Source organism: Protomyctophum parallelum, assembly GCF_964188405.1.
Source record: "Protomyctophum parallelum genome assembly, chromosome: 5".
Lineage (NCBI taxonomy): Eukaryota > Metazoa > Chordata > Actinopteri > Myctophiformes > Myctophidae > Protomyctophum > Protomyctophum parallelum.
The window spans coordinates 54,818,183-54,836,004 of NC_139702.1; the positions used below are offsets into that span (position 1 = coordinate 54,818,183).

A 17,822-nucleotide genomic window follows, 5' to 3' on the forward strand; every position below is an offset into this window, starting at 1 on the left:
ATTTGTGGCATCAATCAAACATATAATCAAACTTAATGAGAAAATAAAATAAACAAATAAACCTATAAAGTAAGTGATTTTAGGCAGAGTGCTTTCATTGTGAATGTTTGTTTGTCTGGTAAGCATGCACGACACGTGGTGGACATTCATTTATCGACATCCCGAGGTGTTGAAAGCCGTCTTGCTTGAGTTGCTTCACTCTGTATTAATGTCCAGATGTTTTGTTTGGTTAATGGTCTGCAGCCCGTGTTGAATACATGTTATGTTATGTAACATTGTTTTCAAGGGCAGAGATGGAGAAGATGATTTAAATCAGGCGTTCTCAACCCATGGGTCGTGACCCCTCGGGCCGGGGGGGGGGGGGGGGGGGTCACCAAATTATTTATTTTGCAACTAATGGCTGTTATTGATGGTGCTTTTTGAGATGGTATTCCTTTATCTGCTATACCATCACTGTCGGGTTATTATTTACAAAACACTAAAATAGTGAAATTAGACAAACTACAAGCTCCCAATGCTTGTAGGTCACACTTTTTGTGTGACACTTGCATGATGAAGATGAAGTTGGAATTTGGAGATATGAGGTTTCTGCCTGACAGCAATGATACCTTTAAATACGTTGAATTACTCTGTTTCTGTTAACTGCTGAATTTCCCCTGCGGTCTATGCTGATCTGTTCTGTTCTGTTCATCTACAGAACGGTTAGTGGTTGTTGCTGAGCATTATGAGAACAGTTTAAGTGATGTCCAAAAACAAGGGAACACAGTCAGGTAAGATTTTAATTTAATTTTAAATTTGTATTTCTTTAGCCGGTGAGAAGGCCTTATGATGAACCCAGTGTTATACCTAAGCTGTATAAGATTAGGCACAAAGGTGGTAGCACCTCGTAGGTCCACAAAGCAGCAACTTCTTCTTCTTCTTGTACATGATGAGATTAGACATTAAGGTGCAAAAGCGTGTCAGTGGCACATTCTATATGAGATAAAGTGGAAACAGAGTGTTCAACCACAGTCTACAAAGAGCTGTAACTTTCTTAGGTAAAAATGCACAGGAAAAGCAAAGTTCATGCATGTCTAGCCTATGTTGGGCGTACATAACTTCCACATAGTACAATGGAAAGAAAAGTCCTAGGCCAGCCTAATGACAGGCGATGAAGTCTTAATGTGTAAATGCATTGTTGATAAAGTACATTGGGTGAAACCACTACTATATGTTTTACTCTTGCCATCTACTGGTAGACGTGTACAATAACACAACATTATGATATTTTATAACAAAGTATAATTTACTGCCAAAACTATGGCTGACATTACTCTTGTGGGTTTGTTTTGTTAAACATCACTGTTTGACTTGAAACTACACAGACTGACTGACTGATAAATAATAGCTACAGGTAGGACGATGCACATAGCACCTAAATGAAGGCGCCTTACATTGTGAATTGTGGAATTGCTATTGTATAGTATTCTTCTTTTTACTGCAGAATGCAGATGATTTTGTTGATATAATTATATTATTATTTGTCCCGTTGCTGTACGGTTGAGTATACGGTCAATATTTGTTCTCTTATATGTGTACATAATAATAATAATAATAAATAATCTTGAATGACTGTGTAGAGATTTGTCCCTCGTAATTTTCTGCGCTGCTCTGGGTTTGAAGTTACAACCTCACTATCTTTAGTAAACATGGCTACTTGGCTTGCTGTTCATTTCTCAGTAGTTGAGAAACAAGTTTTCATACGTTCAAATGCTACTGATACTTTGAAAGTAAAAGGATACAGCAATAGATTAATTAAAGTTTCAAATGATATCGTCACTTCTACTTAGTAGGTAGGTGTAACATACCAAATGGGAGAGATGTTTGCACTGTGATCCATTTATGAATACTCCATCAAGTTCACCCCGGCCCTTTCCCCCATTATTGATAATTGTTTTGTGTGTTTTAGTCCAGAGAAGGTTCTGCAGATCGCATATGAGGTCCTTGAAGGTCTGGATTTCATGAACAATCATGGCATGGTGCACAGAGCCCTCAGTGCCCACAATGTCGTCCTGGACTGTAAGGTACGAACTCCTTTGTATTCATCTCTACAACACATTTGAGTGGGATTAAGTGTCTGACCTATTGGGGACCTATTGACCCCTGCAGCTGCTTAAATCAACAACTGTGCTTGAGTACAATGCACCCCCCCCACACACACACACACACACACACACACACACCGACACACACTCAGTAACTCGCGTCGCAGGTGCAATTTCTACCGTCATATCACAACACATTTAAGTGTATTTTACATACTGTACATATCCAGAACACATGTGGGTGGTGTAAAGTTTTTTTTATTACATTAATATCAATACATTTGTCTTTGTAGGGGAATGTCAAGCTTGCAAAGTTTGGTCTCTATCACATGACTGATCATGGGGCTGATGTGGACTTTCCTATTGGGTAAGCTTATATTCACTGTGATATCTTCTTGACATTAAAGCTTAGTATGCTATTGTCTCTATTAAATATGCAGTAGTTTAGTGCCATAATGTATACATCAAGTTTAATATATTATAGCACCTTCTCAGTTTGTATTTCAGACCAATGGGGTTCGGTAACACTAGTTATCTTATTGTCACACCCACAGTTACCCATCATACCTTGCTCCCGAGGTGATCGCCCAGGGTTCCTTTCATCCCAGCGACCCTTCCCATAATGAGGTTCCCGTTCCTCTACCCTCAGGACCCAAATCTGACATCTGGTCTCTGGGAGTTCTGCTGTTTGAGATCTGTGCAGTAAGAATCCTTAAGACATTTTTGTTAAAATGTTATTTTAGGCATTTCAGCTGACGTGCTCACAATACGTGAGCAAGGCTTCCTCAAGGACAGTTCAGTAGGGAACTGCCATTGGCAATGTGTTGCACACACATTGGATTGCTTTTGTTTTCTCTACCAAGGCCATTGTCCCCTCTCATATTGTACTGACAGCATGACAATGTTTTGATTTACATTTAACCTGGAGTGTCTATTTTGAAGAAAAACTGTCAATTTTAATGTGAATAAAATAAATGTTTTATCCAAAATAGAGAAAAACCAATCTACATGTTCACACTGAGTTTATAGATGGGCTAATTGTGACCTTTGTCAAACTACAAAATATATATATAGTGCTGTGGTTAAATGATTATTGTTCCCATTTAAACAGATTAATACAATGCTGTGAACCTATTGTTACAGGGCAGACGACTGCTGCACAATATTGATATCAGTGAGAGATTGAAATTCATCTTAACCTTGGGTGAGTGAGAAGGTTGTAATTTCTAGAGTACTTTGATGCTGTTTAGCTTAGGCCTAGGCTACCCATAATGTATATGGAAACGATTTTTTTGTGGGTTTGGGCCTTTCAGCCACACGCAAACAGCGTTTTTGGCCACTAAAACTGAGATTTTTGGAAACTGATAAATAAGTGAAGATTTTCCAAAATATTAGTGGATCTGTGTAGTCATGCGAGCTTATGAGAAAAGATGATGTCACCACTCATTAGCGCATATCATTGACTATAATTAGGTCAGAAATGCACCTTGCGCCTGGAAACTACACGGATATCTATCCAATTGTTCATGTTTTAAATTCACTGTTAATAACTTAGTATTGTTGTTGCATCAACTGCACCACGTCACCATTGACTCACCAACGAGCAAAGGCTCTGCTGCATTCAATAATAAATAATATCAGCCTACTACTCCAGTCCGCGATGGCCGTCAGATGATTTAGTTTGTATTACAAGCTCACAACTGGTAGTGGATGCGACACTTCTGTAGGTCTGCTAATATTTTTGGTGCAGCCCAAAATTATTTTTCAACCGATTTTTATAATTATAATTCAAAGTTCTCTATGGTCTATCATTGGGTGTATGAATCAGAATCATATTTTTAAATGATATGGAGATAGAAGATTGAGTGTCGGGATTTGGAGGCAGAGATGTATGCAGTGTGACATGCTGACAGGCAATGCAAGAAACATGTTCCACTTCCACTCACAATTTAAGTGGCTTTTAAAATGCAGTACTTATTCCTTCATAAAAAATATGATGGGCCTAATGACCTATGATGTATTTGGCACTTCATAATTCATTCTGTATTCATGTGTGAACACAGATTACTTTGTCATGTGGGCAGGGATAAAAAATAAAAATAAATCAGACCCGTCTGTACAAGCCCTCCTCCCTGGCCTGTGTGTGTCTGTGTCTGTGTGTTAGGCTGTGCAACAGTGACACTTGGTGGTGAACAAACGCTATAACGCTATTTCCGTGCTCGGACACAGGGACAGACCCAGAGACACAGCCACACACATAGCCTCTATAGGAGTGGTTGCACCACTCAATAGCTGTCTATAGGAGTGGTTGCACCACTCAAAAAGAAAAACCCGTACTCATGTAGCCTAGGCCTCAATCAGGCTTATGGACATGACTTGATTTGTCTGGATTCTCAGGTTGCATAGATGACATTGTCACTGTCCTTGCGGAGGAGCATGGTTGCCTGGACACCATCAAGGTAGGTTTGAATTCATACTTGTGTTAGTGTCCTATTCACATCCATTTGTGGTTCTTTGTAAAAAGAAATGGTATGTTTTCAGTTGGAGCATTACAAAGGCATGAAAGGGGATTGACTGTATACTGTGGCGTAACTAATATGGCTGTCCTTGTGCCTCTATACAGGAGCTGCCTGAGAAGGTTCTTGAGTTATTAAGGAAATGCTTGACCTTTCTTCCATCCAAAAGGTAAACAAACTCTGACTCCACTGGACATCATATCCTGTTGGCCGACATTTAGCATTTTTCTCTTCAAGATACTTTTGTCACGGAGATTAACTATGAACTATTCGCAGCATGGAACAGGAAAGCAAGATTCCTGAATACTGAAGCCAGCTGGTTAAACGATACCAAAATGAGCAGATGTTAGTATGTTAAGTATCTGCCAAAATAAAAAACATTCTTTGTGGTGGATAACTGGTTTATAACCACTAAAAGTTGAATTTTCTGGACAGCCATCTTTATAAAAGCTTTTTTGAAAGTTGCAAATCTGTTATTCACATTTCAGCTATCTCTACCGTACATTGTGAGTCTTTGGCTCCACTATTTCATTTCAGTCTGGGGAGTTGTCACCAGTGGTTATGAGGCACATTGTCCCATGTTGAAGGAGTGACAACTAAATAATGACCAGTGCAAACTGCAAACGATGTAACTACACTGGTATATCTTGTTCTGTTTAGAATGACTGGCTATGTAAGCTGTGGCATTATAGATTCTAGCGATGCTTGATCTTTCTTCTACCCTATTCTTAACGTATAATTTCCAACACAAATGTAGGATTTTGTCTTTTGTCTGGGAAGGCCAAGTGAAAATGTTATAATCGCTCCTTTCGCTGTCACTCAACCAACATGGTAATAATAATAATAATCTTTATTGTCCCGAAGGATATTCATCTTCACAGGTCTGTTCAACACCAACAACAAAAGCAGCACATAGTACAGAAAAACATTACACCAAGACAATATACAAAAACATGAGTTCCCCACTGTGTACAGAAACCCTCCTATCGGCGGGGCAGTTTGTTTAATGCCGCGATGGCTGAGGGGACAAAACTCCTACTGAAACGAACCTTTTTCCAGGGTAAGGTTCTGTATCTTTGTCCTGATAACATGTCCTTTATAATCATTGGTAATCATTCCTCAAACGTTCCATGACAAGCATCTATCATAGAATAAATTCTGATGGTTGGAATCAATCCATTTGTCCCAGGTGATTCCAAAGCTGCATAACGAAACCAAAGCCGTAACCGTTAAAGGACAATGTCTACGCAAAGTGACCACAAGTGCAGCAATAACAAAAGAGCAAAAAGGGAAACAAGACATTTCCATTCATGCAGAAATGATCTTTTGCCTGATTTTAGCCATCTAGAAATCACTAGAGAGTATGAGATTACAAACGTCTGTGTGTTGTATCCCATCCAGGCCTACCCCTGCAGTGCTGCTGAGGGACCCTGTTTTTGATGGGATATCCTGTCTGTACACTCCGTTCCAGAAGCCTGTTCATTTATTTTCCTCCTCTCTTCGCTGTGCACACCTGGAGCTCCCAGACGACATCAGTGACCTCTGCAAAGGTCTGAACTAAAAATCTACGCACAAATGCCAAAACGAACTACCGTAATATATATCATAATAGTAGTAGTAATAATAGCAATAACGGTAACGGAAACATACAGATAACATTTAACATTATAAAAAGACTGTTCTTAAATGTTACATTTCAATACATGCTTTATTATATATTTATTCGACTGTTTCCCCCAGGGCTGGGCTGTGGTATATACCTAGCCCAAACATTTAGAATCTCGTAGAGGGTTTTTTTCGATTCTGACGAATCTCTCTACGAGAGTCTAAAACATAACCCCCCCATTTACCGTCGAAAGTTGAACGTTTGTGCCTCAAAATCACTCTTACCTTGTACAAATGCAAAATCTAAGCTGCTTTTAATGTTGCCCCACTTGTTTGTGAGGTGTACGGATTCAGATTAAACACGGAACATGCTTATGTTTCAATAAAAAAGCTATTTTAATCCACTCTGTTTCTGAATCCTCCATTGTAAATGCGGTAAACGGCGCAACAGAATATTGCCCGCGCCCCTAGCGGCCAGGGTTCTCTTGCGCATTTACAATGGAGAGAAAAGCAAGATGGCCGCCAGATTCCGAGACAGAGTGGATTAAAATACCTTTTTTATTGAAAAATAAGCATGTTCCGTGTTTAATCTGCAACCATTGCTCTGGGGAACGCCGATTACTGTAGCTACTTATCTTACAAGAAACATCCCCCAAATTTAGATTCTGTAGGCATTATCACCAGCTCAGAGTTTTAACACGGCCTATATATAAAACACATGTTGAAACCATCTATCGGCCGTTGTCAAGTTCATGGTTGGATAAGACACTTGTGCTAGTGATTTGAGTGTTGTGGTTCAATGCATAGGCATGTACTGCACACACACACACACACACACACACACACACACACACACCTGAGTTTAGCGTTGATTAAGTATACTTGCATCCATACTTGAGCTAGCCGCTAGAGGTGGGGCTCTAAAGATGGTCAGTCCTTCAGTCTGTCTGTCCAAAACCTTCGTGCCAGACAAGAAATATCATAAATACTGGCTGGATTGCCATGGAATTTGCGATGCACCTTCATGGTCATGATGAGCCCTATTGATTTGCCAACAAACCATTTAACTCTGTGATATTTCCATTGGATTCAGCTTTTATCATCAGGCAAATGCATTAGATACTGTACAGATATTTGATATTTGTGTGTGTGTGTGTGTGTGTGTGTGCGTGTGTGTGTGTGTGTGTGTGTGTGTGTGTGTGTGTGTGTGTGTGTGTGTGTGTGTGCGTGTGTGTGTGCGCGTGTGTGCGTGCATGCACACGTGCGCTAGATGATGATGAGGACTACCTTGCAGAGCGGTCCATAGATGAGGTTTACCACCTATGGTGTCTGGCTGGAGGAGACCTTGAGAAAGAACTCACCAATAAGGAGATCATCCAATCCAAACCTCCAGTCTGCACCCTTCCCAAGTACAGTACATCAAAAGACTACTAACGCGCATGAATGCATGCAATGCAAGTTTTTGTTCTGTTGTGATATTGCATAAGTGTTGTCTTTTCCTGGTTGTAATCACTTTAGCCGTATTTTATACTTTCAAGTTTCAACACTAAAGGAATTTTTGAGAATCTATGACACAAATAAGATGTTTAATATCGCCACAAAACAATATCATCACAATGTCAATATTGAATTATGCAGTAAAAAATACTATTGCATGCACACACACACACACACACACACACACACACACAGTAACAAATGCTGTAGATACAGGTTTCCCAAGTACATAACGGACATGTTGGTGACCCCTGGTAGAGACCTTGCACACATTGGGCTGTATTTTGCGTGTCTTAAGTACCAGGTCTTATTCCCTAACTTGAGTAAACTAAAGACCTGGAGGCGTGATCAATGCCATTTGGCTATTCTGAGTGGCCAAAGAGACATGGCAGATGTCATATTTAATGAGTAGACTTAGAGGCCTACATCAGACTATTGTTTCATGAAGTGGCTTGTTAACACGTGTCTTACCTTCCTGTCTCCCTCTGTCAGCTTTCTCCTGGAGGACGGTGAGTCATTCGGTCAGGGGAGAGACCGCAGCTTCCTTCTAGATGACACCACAGTGACCCTGTCCCTCTGCCAGCTCCGAAATGTTAGACAGTAAACAATATATGAGTCATGTGGAGAATCTAAATGTGTGTGTGTGTGTGTGTGTATATATATATATGTGTATGTGTGTGTGTATATAAATGTGGTAACACTTTACATTACATGCCATTAATACCAGAATGTGTGGAGAATCATACAAAATGGCATTCAGGTGTATTAACCTATGGATATGTACAGTAGTAATGTATTTAAAGTGTAACAACACTGTCCATACCAAATGATTATAGTATTTACATTGTCTTGTTACCCTTTATAAATAATGAAAAATCAAAAAGAAAAAGTCCTTTTGCACACCTACTCGAACAGGTGAGTAAGAGTGAAGAAGCCAGCACACACAAAAACGATTCCCATACAGCAGTGGTTCCCAAACCTTGTCATGTCAAGGATCCCCAAATTGACACTTATTAGCCCGCGGACCCCCAATTGAAAAGATATGCCAGCCAGGGATTTCAAGGACCCCCAGTTTGGCATGCATTAGGCTACGGACCCCAATGCCATTTCTATCTGGGATCCCTATTGATATTGCAGGGGACAGTGTCCCTCAAGGACACTGTCCTTACTGACCCAATTAGTTCCTGATGAAGGTCAGTATCACCAAAAAAAAGAGTCTGTGAAGTGAAGACAGTGTGCAGGATTCACCCTTCCAAAGTGTCTGTGTATTTTCAACACTTAACAATGTTTCTCACAAGGTAAAGTGTCACCAGATAATGTTTGATATTGTCCTAATGATATGCATGTACATTACATTTGTACATATTGGTCCATATTTATAAGTTGTATAAGTACTTTTCTCTTTTTCAGAGACTGAAGGATGTATTGGGAGAAGTGTATTACCCTCTGCTGGAAGATGAGTAAGAGACACTAATGCAACTGCAATCCATTTAATTTCCCAATCAGAGTTTCCTAAACGTTTCCATGAAAAGGACCTCCAAATTGCCATAGCCTCTGGCTGCAGAACCTCCTGTTGTGAAATGGATTTCTTTCTTTCTTTCTTTTTTTTTTACAGCTTTATTCAACAGTTTTTATATTATTATAGACATGTACATAACATGCAAAATACCATATAAAACACATACAACCCCCCCCCCCCCCCCCAGATGTGACTGTACATTTGGGGAAAATTATGCCAAAAATGGCTGTGTGAAAATGAGTTATTACTGTTCCACACATGTGAGGGAATACTGTACATTATTTTTTTGTCTCAAGTAGGCATTAAGGGAGGGGATGTCCAAAGTGAACTGGCTTTTTAATGCAGAACATATCCAATATACAAGCTCACAATGTGTTGCATTGCAAGTTGTGAGCTTGTTGATCTGCCATTTAAACAATTTTAGCATTTTGTTTTTGGTGATTTTGGTGATGAGAGTTCAGAATATTAGAAACGTACCCCATCGCTCACTCCCCTTCAAGTAGAGTACCGCCTCTGTACACCCCACCCAACGACCATTTGACTTGACAAGTCGACAGCTTGACAGACTCATGTTCTCTTTGCTCCTTTTGCTCTCAGACAGTCCAATCTGCCTCAGTCCAACAGCAGTAACGAGCTGTCGACCACCGTCGCTCTCCCACTCATCATCAGAGAGAGGGACACCGAGTACCAGCTTCTCCGCATCATCCTGTTTGACAGGCTTCTCAAGGTCCGTCTCTCTCTCTCTCTCTCTCTCTGTTCCACAACAAATCACCTGTGCACATGTACTGTAACACAGCAGCACACACACGCAGGTGTGCAAACGTTGTGATCGTTTTTATCGACTTTGGTCCTTCAGTATATTTGAACTGAAAGGAAGTACATACACAGTGACATTTTCAGTGTTGATTTGTCCACTTTGTAATGTATCTTTATGGGTCAATTTTGTTACATTTGTACAGTCTCAGAGATAAACTAGAAAAAGTGCCCTTCTGGGCACAGGTCTCCACCAGGTTATCCACAGATCCGTGCAGTTAGAGGTAAAAACACTTTTCGGCCAGTTATAGCGCCACCTTGAGGTTGAGTTGAAATTGTTCATGTGGCATTTTGTCCTCGGCCTAGTGGGAATGTGGGTGCACAATTTCACAGAAATCACGCGATGTGTTCATGATTTGCAGCATTTTGTTTGAAACTGAGCACTCCTGTGAACTTTGGAAGCCAATCTTAACCAATCAGGATGGAGTGTGAGAAATCTGAAAGACCGGTTTGGTTGAATGGCTCTAGAGAGACTGTGTACCAATTTGCGTGATGTTTGGACAAAATCTGTAGGTGTGCTGTGCAAAAACTTGTTTTGCACAAAGCGGCCTCCTGGTGGCGCTATAACAGGCCGTTCTGGAAGGTTTGGGGCAGAGGTTCATCGTTGGCATCCAGGGAGTGTGTGTGCAAAATTTGGCATCGACCGGGTTAACGGTGGCCGAGATGAGCTGCTCACGGACGGACGGACACACACACACACACACACACGGACGGACACACGGACGGACGGAGTGCAAAACATACTCTCTCCCCATGCCTTCGGCCTGGTGGAGACAATTAACCCTCAAGATTTTACAGTGTGACTGTGAATGTCACTGTTCCTTTTTTATTTTTGGTTTTAAACATGCATATCTGTGTTTCTTCCTCAGGCCTACCCTTTCAGGAAGAACTTAGTGTGGAAAGAGGCCCGGGTGGATGTCCCGCCTCTTGTACGTGGACTGACTTGGGCTACATTGCTTGCCATTGAGGTGGGAACAAAAACTGTCATTTTCACATGGATCAAAAAGTGGCTGATTTACACTACGCATGTGGTTCAAAGAGTCTTAATATGTGTTTTTTTTGTAGGCATGTGTAGAATAATAACGATAATAATATAGACCTTATTAAATTCAGTTTTCAGGGGGGCCTCTCTCTACCCATTCAGCTATGGCCATGGATGAAAGACTGTCATGGTTTTTGTTGTAGGCATATGGTTCAAAGAGTGTAATGGTCTTTGTTGTAGGCATATGGTTGAAAGAATGTAATGGTCTTTGTTGTAGGCATGTGGTTGAAAGAATGTCTTTGTTGTAGGGGGATATTCAAGCCAAATATGACAGCATTGACAAGGACACTCCCATCCCCACTGATAGACAGGTACGTGAGAGAGACGAGAACTCCAAGGCACTCTGGATTATAGCTCTGCAATACAGGGTGGCAAATGTAGCATGCAAATGCTATAATACCTAATATGTGTTTTCAGATTGAGGTGGACATTCCACGGTGCCACCAGTACGATGAGTTACTGTCATCTCCTCAGGGTCATGTCAAGTTCAGACGTGTCCTCAAAGCCTGGGTGGTCTCACACCCTGACCTGGTTTACTGGCAGGGTATGTTGATCTGTCTGCCTATCTATCTTTCTATCTGTTAGACTATCTGTCTTTCTCCCTGGTCTACTGACAGGGTCAGTTGACCTGTGTGTCTGACTTTCTGTCAATCTATCTTTCTGTTTGTGTATCTGCCTTTTCCTACTCGCGGGGTCAGTTGACCTGTGTGTCTCTCTGTCAATCTGGCTGTCTCTCTGTCTACATTTATTTACCCTCTTCTCGCTTTATTTCTCCTTTCCTTTCTCTCCATTACTGAACTGTCTCTCTCTATCTAGATGCTTGTGCTGTCATTGGCCAGCCACAAGATGGCAGTCATGTCATATCGTTTGATCTCCTGGATTTTTGTGTTCTTGTGTATTTTGTAATGAATGAATGTATGTTGTTAAATATGTCAAATACATTTCAGGTTTGGATTCACTTTGTGCTCCGTTCCTTTATTTGAATTTCAACAACGAACGTAAGCATTCTAATCCTAAAGAATACATTCTGAATTAACATTTCCAGATAGCTGTTGCTGTATGACAGATATAAAAGCAATAACAGTCTTTCTTTCTTTATTTCTTTCTTTCTTTCTTCAATCGCTCCCGTCTTGCTCCATCTGCTCCACAGCACTGGCATACGCCTGCATGTCTGCCTTCATCCCCAAGTATTTGTACAACTTCTTCCTAAAGGACAACTCTCATGTTATTCAAGGTGAGCTTTACTAAAAGGAACAAACATTATTTATACACACACACACACACACACACACACACACACACACACACACACACACACACACACACACACACACACACACACACACACACACACACACACACACACACACACACACAGTCACACACACACAGTTTTGTGGGAGTTTTGTGGTGAAAAGTGTACCATACAGCTGTTGTGGTAATTATCAGTAAGTAAGGCTTAAATAGACCAAGCTGACCCGCCAGGGTCTTTAGACCTTTTTCCCAATACACCAAATCTATTCCTTATTATGACCTGCCCAGAATAGGGATGCTAGGGTTCAAGTGGTTAAACCCTAAATACATTGTTGATAGGGGTTCCCCATATGTGGTACTGCTGTAGTCCACTGCTTTGAATAACATTTGAATAGTAGACCATAAGAGGTTCTGGATCATATCAATCTAAATATGTTTACAATATAACATTTTCATTTTCTATGGATTTCTTCATAAAGTACATGAGAAAAGCAGAAGGCCTGCAACACTCCAGAATCCAGATTAAATCTTTAAGTCTTTAAGGTGCACGGCTCAATAATATCATGAAGGTGAAGAAGTACAGTATCTGAGGAAGACCCGTTTGGTTGAAACACGTCAATTGTTTCTGTCCGTGAGAGATTAATAAATGCAAGTGAAATGGACATTCATAATGTGTGCTGGCTACTTCTTCACCCTTTATGAAGTAGCTGTACAATAAGCAGATAATGAACAGCGATCCGGTCATTATTTCTAAATAAACCCTGACAGGGTGATGCAGGACCTTGACATGTATGACGTGACGCTGGTCATTATCCCTCACGTGTCTTCTGCTCATTCATTCCAAAATGATGACTATATCAACAGCAACAACTGGGTCATTATGTTCTATTTGTCGGAAATGCCATCCCCCACATATACTTTTTCCTACACAGCAGTATGCTGATTGACTGACTGCAGGAGATTGCAATCAGTGATTGTTAAAAAATGTTTTGCTACCTAGCGGCAATCACACAAATTAACCCATTTATTAGGACTCTAATAAAAATGCCTTCTATAAATGACCTGAAACACGTTTTTTATGTTGCTATATGTTACTGTACATAGCAACAAGAACACAAAAATGGGTTTCAAAGGGTGAAAACCCCCAAAAAGGTTCCTGTCCTAAATGGGTTAAACCTAAACCACAGCCTTTTCATATTTAACGTTAAAATGCCAGAAATATGTGTCAAAACGTGTGGAAATAATTGATGTTTTGTACTTTTGCCACTTAATTTAGTTTAGTAATCAACAGTAAACGTGGTGAGCAATGCATTCAGCAGGTCAAAAATAAATTAACACAACCAGTAATGACCAACAGGCTCAATACTTTTTTGTTTTTGTTTAGATTTATTTGTTGGCATTTTATACTTTGTGTGTAGTGAGACAGTAATCCAAGGGCAGGGAGAGGAGAGACAAGACAAGACGGGAATCAAATTCAAGCGGAGCCACCAGGCAGCCCTGACAGCTCAACAATGATTACATTTGTGCTTCACATCATTTCTTGGGCCTCTCATTTAAATATTCTCTCTGGTCCTAATGAAGATTACAGCTGAGAAGAAAGGCCATTTAAAGGAGACGGAAACAAATGAAATGGCAAAAATGCCTGCGGAGATATGTCAGAATCCATTTGGACTTTACTGATAAACTGAGACAACAATCCACCTCCTGAACGGGGAATTTAGTTATTATTCTCTCCTGTCCGCTGCTAGATGCCATGGAGAGCTGGCTATGTTTAGCTGTCTGGTGTGCCCCCATGGGCGCGGCCATTACTGAGGTGTACCATTAGCTTACAGGGCACTGCTCCATAGATTAGTACCCTTGGGCACCCCAACTGTGGATTTGTTTATACAATACATAATTATGTTAAGATAAATGTATAAAGCAGGGTTTGTATTTCATCTGCAGTATATATTGTGTGTAAGATAAATGTATAAAGCGGGGTTTGTATTTCATCTGCAGTATGCATTTCATACTGCTTTGTTTTGAACCATTCTTTGTTTTTAACCATTTTAACTCTTTTCCACTTGTTTCATGCTACCTGAATGCCAAGCTTAACCTTTATAAAAACCCTGTTTCAATCCAGGTTTTCTCAGTTCTCTGTTCATCGTTTATATTTCAGAGTACCTCACAGTTTTCTCCCAGATGATCACATTTCACGATCCGGAGTTGAGCAACCACCTCAATGAGATTGGCTTCATCCCAGATGTAAGTACCTCACATCATCCCAGAGCATCCCACTCCCCCAACAAACTGACAAGAGGCAAGATACTGCTGCAGTGGATATGTTAGGAGAGCCGTTATCTTCTCCTCCTAGTTTACCTGCTGTTGTAGGGAGAGGGGAGGGTGAGATGCTGTAGTGCAAAATGCCTTCGCCTGATGCCTTCCTCATAAACACAAACCCACTCATGAACTTCATGGGTGTGAATCATAGACTGTAAAAAATATGGACAAAGCGTTCCCCGGGTCTAACATGAACGTAAAATGAAGCCTGAAATCCCTTGCATGTAAATCGCCATCTTTCTAGATCCGTTTTGGACCAGCTGGCCATTGGCTGGCTCCGTTTGGGTCCAGCTGGCCATTGGCTGCCCAGACAACGAGGCGGGACTTCCCCCCTTCTTCTCCGTTGGTTTTTATTTTGACTCGAGTGGGAGGAGAAGACTCTTGAGTGGGAGGGGAATCCCGATCATAGACGGTAACGGTAGCCACGCCCCTCAGAACATACACGACTTTATGGTCATTATTTTAATTAATGGGACCATAATTTTCCAAAAAGAATATTATGACATTAGAAATGAGACTTTAAACTAGTGACTGGAAGAAGAAAGTATTCATGACCATGTTTATTAAGGTAATACAGTCTAGGTGAAGTTGGGCCAAAATACATGGGCCTCTATGGAGCTATGGGGCTTTTTGGGTCCAGTCCAGCGCCACAACAGGCCATTATATGAACTACCGATTTCAAATGAGGCTTCACGAAATATCTGGCTGACTGCCCCCCTGGTGTGAATCTGCCTCATAACCTGTACGAGTGTACGGCATGCCATCCAGTGTCTCGAAGTTCACACCTGTCTCTTCTCTTTCTTGTCGTCATTCATTCACTGCACTGGCTGGTAAAAAATAAACAGCAGTATCGTTAAGGCAAACAATTTACAATACGACTTATCACACACAAGACGGTTAAACAAGAAACGGCAGTGGAGGGCACATTAAGGTCACGTTCCTCTCCTGCTGCGAGTTTAAACACTGTTGAAGATTTATGTGGGATGCTCTATAAGCAGGTTGTCCAGGTGAACCTATCCAACTCTGTTGCTGTCTCTCCCAGAACAAAAAGGAAGGGAAATGGATTGCTCTCCCTTTTTAAAATAAATAGAACCCTTGCCTATACCAGCAGCACTGTGCTCCCGGACAAACTGACAAGAGACAAGACACAGCAGTAGAGGACATATTAGGCTTACAACATTTTTTCTCTCCTGTTTAATAGTTTACCCATTGCTAGAGAGAGTGAGGGCTACTGGGGGAGACAGATAAGTCTGTTTTCTGGCATGATGCCAGCCAGAGGGTTCCAGAAAGGAATTACCATCCCCAGCTCACCATGTATAGTTCTTGTCATTGAACTTTTTTTTTTGCCCCCTTCCTTCTCTCCAGAGTTTTTGAGCATGGGACAAATCCTCCCCGTAGCCCACTGGCCATAATTTATACAGTATGTAATGTCTGCCAGCCGCGCCTAATGATCGTCCTCTACCCACCCCCCTTTAACCTCTTACACTGTTCCATTTCTCTGTCTTTCTCTATCGCTTTGTCTGATTATTTGTTTCAGCCCTACAGTTATATGTATCACATGGTGAGAATAGACGCTATGTGATGCACTGTGCACGTGTACATCTTCTATTTTTGGTATTTTGGAATTGTAGGGGTGACTCCGGGCTCAAAACGGGTGTCAGGGTTAATGTGGTTAAATTATTTCTGTTCTTTCTGGATGTCTCTCATCATCTCACTCTCCTTTCTGTCTCTGTCTCTGTCTCTGTCTCTGTCTCTGTCTCTGTCTCTGTCTCTGTCTCTGTCTCTTTCTCTTTCTCTGTCTCTCTGTCTCTCTGTCTCTCTGTCTCTGTCTCTGTCTCTGTCTCTGTCTCTGTCTCTGTCTCTGTCTCTGTCTCTGTCTCTGTCTCTGTCTCTGTCTCTGTCTCTGTCTCTGTCTCTGTCTCTGTCTCTGTCTCTGTCTCTGTCTCTGTCTCTGTCTCTGTCTCTCTCTCTGTCTCTCTCTCTCTCTCTCTCTCTGTCTCTCTCTCTCTGTCTCTGTCTCTGTCTCTGTCTCTCTGTCTCTCTCTCTGTCTCTCTGTCTCTCTCTCTCTCTCTCTCTCTCTGTCTCTCTCTCTGTCTCTCTCTCTCTCTCTCTCTCTCTCTCTCTCTCTCTCTCTCTCTCTCTCTCTCTCTCTCTCTCTCTCTCTCTCTCTCTCTCTCTCTCTCTCTCTCTCTCTCTCTCTCTCTCTCTCTCTCTCTCTCTCTCTCTCACCTCTGTCCCCCCTTACCCTCCCAGGGTCCTCCTCGTCCTCTTCTTGGTCTCTGATCAGATGTGAAGCCAAGGTTAAACTGTGCTCCGTCTCTCCAGGGCTTGTGTTAGAGTGCTGATGGATGTGTGTGTCCTCACTCCTCAGCAGATCCAGCAGTTTCCAAAGGGCATGAAAAAAGTTGGTTGTGGGAAATCCACTCTCCTTAGCATTTTCACACAGACTGCTGGAAGGAAGCTGATGCTGAAGCAGAAAGAGATGGACAGTTTAGTCCTATGTCTGGGCAGAGATGGTGGAATATTATCACACCATACAATCCTGTAGGTTAATTGAACATTGAGAATGTACAAATGGAAACAAATGGACCCGCAAATTTACAAATTTACATTTGTAAATTCTCAGAGATACAAAAGGATAAATTAAAACTAAGGATTTTACTGTGAGTTACCGTGACATACTGGACATGAGGAGTCATGATTTTAAAGGGCCTGGACTGTATTTAATATTTTCACTACACTTATTCATTAATTTAATGTTTTATATTAATATATTTTATTTTTCGATTTAAATTTCACCCTAACACACTCTAAGTGTACAAAAACATAGTAGATATGTTTTGGCGATATGCAAATTGCCATGGTCTAGTGTGGCAAGATTGATTAATGAAGTCCCTAACTAACCTCTCAAAACAATAGGCAACAGGCAATTGTTTCGTGCTTTGAAACTGTGGAGTAACAAAGAGGGAGAGATGGACCCTTAGGTGTTCCTGTAAGATGTTCTACTTGCATACATATTACCTCTGGGTGTAGTTAAGCTGTTTATGCCTATATATTCTGCACTGAGATTTTAATCAGCCAAAGCATTAGCTCCAACAGATGTCTTGTGGTCTTTTTTTTTTTTTTTACTGATACTTCTCAGAAGAAGCATGTGTGTGTGTGTGTGTGTGTG

General features: G+C 41.1%; 1 protein-coding gene across 1 annotated transcript in view; it reads left to right on the plus strand.

The window, feature by feature from the left end:
- The window catches only part of tbck (TBC1 domain containing kinase), a 93,999-nt gene that overhangs the window by 2,774 nt on the left and 73,403 nt on the right, over positions 1–17,822 (plus strand). The window contains exons 3-20 of the mRNA XM_083766219.1: positions 698–770; positions 1,949–2,063; positions 2,378–2,451; positions 2,639–2,786; positions 3,228–3,288; positions 4,482–4,543; positions 4,708–4,769; positions 6,002–6,150; positions 7,476–7,614; positions 8,195–8,294; positions 9,113–9,162; positions 9,819–9,948; positions 10,904–11,002; positions 11,325–11,387; positions 11,494–11,620; positions 12,024–12,074; positions 12,227–12,310; positions 14,489–14,574. Of these exons, the coding sequence (XP_083622345.1) occupies positions 698–770; positions 1,949–2,063; positions 2,378–2,451; positions 2,639–2,786; positions 3,228–3,288; positions 4,482–4,543; positions 4,708–4,769; positions 6,002–6,150; positions 7,476–7,614; positions 8,195–8,294; positions 9,113–9,162; positions 9,819–9,948; positions 10,904–11,002; positions 11,325–11,387; positions 11,494–11,620; positions 12,024–12,074; positions 12,227–12,310; positions 14,489–14,574 (1,673 nt within the window). The remainder of the gene's footprint in view (positions 1–697; positions 771–1,948; positions 2,064–2,377; positions 2,452–2,638; positions 2,787–3,227; positions 3,289–4,481; positions 4,544–4,707; positions 4,770–6,001; positions 6,151–7,475; positions 7,615–8,194; positions 8,295–9,112; positions 9,163–9,818; positions 9,949–10,903; positions 11,003–11,324; positions 11,388–11,493; positions 11,621–12,023; positions 12,075–12,226; positions 12,311–14,488; positions 14,575–17,822) is intronic.